A 6,000-nucleotide genomic window follows, 5' to 3' on the forward strand; every position below is an offset into this window, starting at 1 on the left:
ATGTGGTTTTTTGGGGGGGGTTTGACCTTCCCATCCCTCCCCCTCCTCATTTCTCACTCTGCTACCTGCTCCTCTCTCACGAGAGACAGAGGGTTGTGTAAGGACTGAAGGTGAAATCTTTTCACATTTCGTAGAAATGGCAATCTCTACGGCTAACATTAGCATTAGCCTTATACAGGTGTGGACTGTATACACTCTAGATAGCGTTAAGCTAAAAAAGCTATTAGGGCAAACTCGCTCAGCGATCGAAGCAACAACAAAAAATACAATTAGACTAAACCGTTAGATAATTCAAAGCTCAGGACTCGTTCGGTTGAGAGCTGTGTCCTCTACAGGCTCAAGTGATGCTGTGAGAAGGTTTGACGCTTTATTAGTTTCAAATATGAACCGTTGTTGTGAGTCACGTGACATAACTCCATATCTGCATTTCATATCTGCACATATTCAATAGTAGCCCGAGTACCAGTTGGTTCGCACTCTATTACCAAGTCCTTGTCACTCATTGTCACATCAAACGTGTCATGTTTAGCTTGCCAATGACATAGGAGTTGGCTAGACAGCACAAACAGATCTGGGACCACTCTAATTCGATAGTAGTGGGTGAGAATCCGAAAAGCCTTCATCTGTGTAGAGTTTGAGGTGGGAGTGACAGGGAGGGTGAAAGCTTGACCTATAACTATGGTTGGGGTGGACTCCATTTTGATTGCAGTCAATTCAGGAGATGCATTGAATCTCAATTCATTCATTGAAAATCGCCTGTTATATTAAATGTGGGATTCTTTTTGATGAATGGTTTGGATTTTTATTCACCTCCAGAGTTGATATAATATAAATGGAGTTCACCCCAACTTGCACTAGTACTCTACACCCAGAGTAATATATATGATAATATAGTTATATATGGTAGTACACATAGATATATTCCCTATATATGGTTTTGTTGACACCCAGACACAAGTCTACAAACTACCAAATCGATTTTTTCAAATTGTCTCTCTTCATCCCTACATCCCTCACTTTCTCCCCTGTCTTCTTCCCTTGATCTAGTGCTTTGGGTGTTAGTTCTTGTATTATAGGAATTCTTCTTATACCTGTTATTGGTCCAAATGTTCTGTACAGTTGTAAAGTTTTGACTTATTTCAGTCTTCATGGGGTTTCCATTGCAAGCAATAAGGAATTGACATGTCTATATCCATCATCAAGGAAATGTGATTTGAGAAGACATCAGATTTGATCATAAGCTTCATGAAGGTGTATATATTTACTGTATATATTAAGTGCATATGAATGTGTATATTTCTATACACATAACATATAGACTAACAGCATGCTATTAGGGAACAAAAGCACCCGGCCCTCATAGTTTTGTCTCAGAAGAGTTGGGCTTATATATGCATGTTAAGATGTTCTAGGGTGGAAGAGACCATTGGTACCCTAATGGGGAGGGGGTTTGGGAAAGTTGTATTTTTTAAGGATGGGGAAGGGTAACCAGTGGTCTTGTGTAGCCGCTCTGTTATTTCTTATTGACCTTACAAGACTAACTGGTAATAATAATTACTTTATGATTTATCATTTTTGTTATCTTTATACAGAGAACTATTCTGAGAGCTCAGTGCTTATCAGGTATATGCAAAAAGAAGCAGTAACTGTGAATTAATACTAGAGAAAAAAATCGACTTCTTCCTTTTTCCACGTTAATCAGAACACGTCCTCAAAACTCAATTTCCCTCGGTGAAAACCACATTGGCCAAAGCCCACCCAAACCTTGCCGACTTTTCTACACACTTCCTCTCCTCTCTGTTCTCCCTCTCTCTTGTTCCATCAATCCATCCTGTCCTGTCTTGTCCCTCTCTTGCTTGAAATATCCTGAGATACAGTACATACCCAACATTTTAGGGGTTTAACGTTTGTAACGATACGATAACCTCCACTATGTGGAGGGAAAGCTCACAGGACGTTTGCATTATTAGTGATATTTTTTGTTGTTTGATAAACTAATGACCTTTAACCAGGGATATGATGTGCATTACTTTCGTTTTTTGCTACACCTTGTGGTTACTTATTAGGACAGTTATTGAGTCACAGATAGAAAAACGAACCTCGACTGTCACGAACAATCTACAAATAGACTATACCTCTGGTGGTTGAATTCACACGTAACCAACCGTAGGCTACAGACATGGATGACTCATTGTTGAGCAAAAAATGCTTATGCTACATCCTTGTGCATCCTGCACATTCTTTCAACTTAGGGTGCATCTGAAATGGCACCCTAGTCCCTATGTAGTGCACTACTTTTGACCAGAGCCCTATTATAGGGAGTAGGAATAGTCAATACCCACTGGGAACACCGTGAAATAGACATTGAATTAACATCTGTGCCCAACGGGTAGTGAATATTCCCCCATTGTCACTGGGACAGGAAGTTGCTGCTCTTTGACAAGCAGTAAGAGGTGAGCATGTGACATTCTAGAATGGATCAGTAGAGGTTGTTGTGATAGGTGGTTATTTTGCTCATTATTGATGGGCAAGTTGATGGTTTAGTTAGTGGGGTCAGTTAGTAGAGTGATGGTCAGGTGTGTGTATCATTGCATGTTTTTGTTCAATCATTGCAGATAAAAACAAAAACACTCTGGGAAGAAGTTCTTCAGACACTTTTTTTGAGCATTCCTAAGAAAGGAGAAGGACTTTAAAGATGCTGAAATGGTGGTTGTTTGCAGTCTAGTCAACAACTGACGTAGAAATGAATTGAATAATATCACCAGTGCAATGTTTTTGACTACACCTCTGTCTTCCCCCTTTTCCACATTTCCCCTTTCCCTCTCTTCGTCAGTCTCCCTACATTCTCAACTCAGGTATATCTCTCTCTATGTTGGTTTAAATCAGTGCTTCCAGACGTAATGTCTATCAGAGCCGAACAGAGAGAAGGTTTGAAATGTTTTGCTTCCTCTCTACTGTATGTATGGACTTGTAAATATTGTATGTCCTGTGTCCTCATCCCAGCTCACCTATGTACCCTGTTATGTGATTCCGAGGTTGTTTTGTCCCTCCACTCTCCTCTCTCTCTCCGACACACACGTTTCACCCCATCTCAACCTATCCACTTTCTGCTATTCTTTTTTTTTTTGTATTGGTATTTTGAGATGTGCTATCTCTACTGCTTCCATTACAAAACCCCAAACTGAAACAACAGACTTTGGGAAAATGAAAAGACCCATAAACGTTAAAGTTTCATCTCCCCTAAAAGTGGATTACAAACATCTCCTGAGGATAGGAGTGGACAGAAAAAAGGACAGAAAGACTGTCATATGATGTTTTTTTTGGGGGGGGGGAGTAGGAACTGTATATTAAAAAAAAGGATTGTCATCAAAGGAAGAACCATGAAATGGAGGACAGTTTGGGGAAGAAAGAAAAAAACTAAATGAGAGGAGGAAGTATGCTGATCACTTCTCAGTGTAAGAATGTGTTTTGTGTTCTGTGTGCTGTTTCGCTCTGTGCTTCGTGTGGTGTGTTTTCGCAGTGCATGTTTGCGTGTGTGTGTAACTGTGTTTTGTGTTGCGTGTGTGTCTTGTTTTTTTGTGCTTCGCTCTGTTTCATGTCTAATTTTTTCCTCCATGTTGCCTATCTGTGTGTGTAGGCTGTAGGATACATACAGTGCTTTCAGAAAGTATTCATACCCCTTGATTTATTCCACATTTTGTTGTGTTCAAAATGGATGAAATATTTTTTTTGCTTCTCACCCATCTACACACAATACCCCATAATGACAAAGTGAAACCCTGTTTTTAGATTTTTTTTTTGCAAATGTATTTAAAATTAAATACAGAAGAATCTAATTTACATAAGTATTCATACCCCCATGAGTCAATACATGTTAGAATCATTTTTGGCAGCGATTACAGCTGTGAGTTTTTCTGGGTAAGTCGCTAAGAGTTTTGTACAACTGGATTATACAATATTTGCAGATTATTCTTTTTAAAATTGTTCAAGCTCTGTCAAATTGGGTTGTTGATCATTGCTAGACAGCCATTTTCAAGATTTTCAACCTAATTTAATCCAAAACCGCATGCCAGTCAGGAACATTGAATGTTACCTTGGCAAAATCCTTAGTCCTTGCCAATGACAAGCATAGCCATAACCAGATTGCAGCCACCACCATGCTTGAAAATATGAAGAGTGATACTCAGTGATGTGTTGGATTTGCCAAAAACATAGCATTCATTTCTTTGCTAAATTTTGTGCAGTTTTACTTTAGTGCCTTATTGCAAACAGGATGCATGTTTTGGAATACTTTTATTCTGTACAGGCTTCCTTCTTTTCAATCTGTCATTTAGGTTAGTATTGTGGAGTAACTACAATGTTGTTGATCCATCCTCACTTTTCTCCTATCAGACACATTAAACTCTGTAACTGTTTTAAAGTCACCATTGGCCTCATGGTGAAATCCCTTTGCGGTTTCCTTCCTCTCCGGAAACGGGGTTAGGAAGGATGCCTGTATCTTTGTACTGACGTTGTGTATTGATACAGCATCCAAAGTGTAATCAATAACTTCACCACGCTCAAAGGGATATTCAATGTCTTTTTTTTTTTTACCCATCTACCCATTTGGAAAACCTTCCTGGTCTTAGTGGTTGAATCTGTGTTTGAAATGTACTACTCGACTGTGGGACGTTACAGATAATTACCGAGATGAGGTAGTCATTCAGAAATCATGTTAAACACTATAATTGCACACAGAGTGAGCCCATGCAACTTATTATATGACTTGTTAACCAAATCTTTACTCCTGAACTTATTTAGGCTTGCCATAACAAAGGGGTTGAATACTTATTGACTCAAGACATTTTAGCATTTCATTTGTAATTATTTTGTAATTTTTTATTTTTTTAAACATAATTCCACTTTGACATTATGTATGTAGGCCAACAAAATGTGGAAAAGTCAAGGGGTATGAATACTTTCTGAAGTGCTCTCAGCTCTTGGTCTGTGTTTAGCTAAACTAACATTCCTGGTGTGCTGTAGTCCTGTGTGGGAATGACCTCCAAAATCACTGACTCAGTCCTTTTTGCTGGAAAAGCACCCTATTGGACTATGACTAACCAATGAATTAAGAGGTAGACGAACACCAGCAGACTAAACAGCCCACAAGGACTGAAACCACCCACGGCAATTGTATCGGTGTCTGTGCGTGTGTCCGTGCAAAACTTACAGGCTTTTCTGCCTTTTCGTAATTTGTGTACATGCATGTCAGATGTGCTTTGCAAAAAAAAGGTATTTCGTTTGCTTTATCGTCTATCGATCAGTTGAATCATTTGCTTTGAACAGTTGTACTCATCATAAGTAAACCCATCCAGTCATACAATCAAACACTTGACTATAACTATTGAGAATGTGAAATGAATTCAAACTCCCATTCAAGCTCATGTTAGGTTAATAGTATCAACTAAACTACCCTGGATCATGTAGGTTTTTAAACATCCAGTCGTAGCTGGTTGATATTCTAGGTTTGCTGGAACTTCCACTGATTCTTCTCCTTGTTTCTCTCCTCTTTTTTTTTCCAGTGTTGAGTTTCTAAAATTCCCCTTCCTGTCCAAGAAGAGGAACAACCATAGGACACATTCACCCAGAGCTCCCTACTGGATTCACTGTGGGCTGAAGGGATACGTAACCGGGGAGAGAGAGAGAGGGAGAGAAAAAAGGAGAGAGAGCGAGAGAACGAAAGAGAACTGAAGGTGATGGTGATAATGGGCGGATGATAGAGGACAAAGAGAGTCAAAGAGATTTGTTCATCCCTCCGCACCAGAAGCATCCTTCGTTCCCGTGGACTCCTCGATCAGCACCATCCTGTAGAAAACAAACTCCAGACCAACATAACAGACTTACAGACTGAAACACATACCTTATGTCAGCATACTTTACAGTGTCTTATTATACTAAGTTTATTGACATTGAAATCCCAGACAAACGATAAAAGAAACAAACAATAGAACAGAATGCCCC

General features: G+C 39.3%; 1 protein-coding gene across 1 annotated transcript in view; it reads left to right on the forward strand.

Annotated features, from left to right (window-relative positions):
- Positions 1–5,594, forward strand: part of LOC106600760 (potassium voltage-gated channel subfamily C member 1) — an 88,510-nt gene extending 82,916 nt beyond the window's left edge. Inside the window, exon 4 of the mRNA XM_014192375.2 lies at positions 5,562–5,594. Coding sequence (XP_014047850.1) covers positions 5,562–5,575 — 14 coding nt within the window. The 3' untranslated portion in view covers positions 5,576–5,594. The remainder of the gene's footprint in view (positions 1–5,561) is intronic.
- The last annotated feature ends 406 nt before the right edge of the window (positions 5,595–6,000 follow it).

The sequence above is a fragment of the Salmo salar genome, chromosome ssa03 (assembly GCF_905237065.1).
Source record: "Salmo salar chromosome ssa03, Ssal_v3.1, whole genome shotgun sequence".
Classification (NCBI taxonomy): Eukaryota; Metazoa; Chordata; class Actinopteri; order Salmoniformes; family Salmonidae; genus Salmo; species Salmo salar.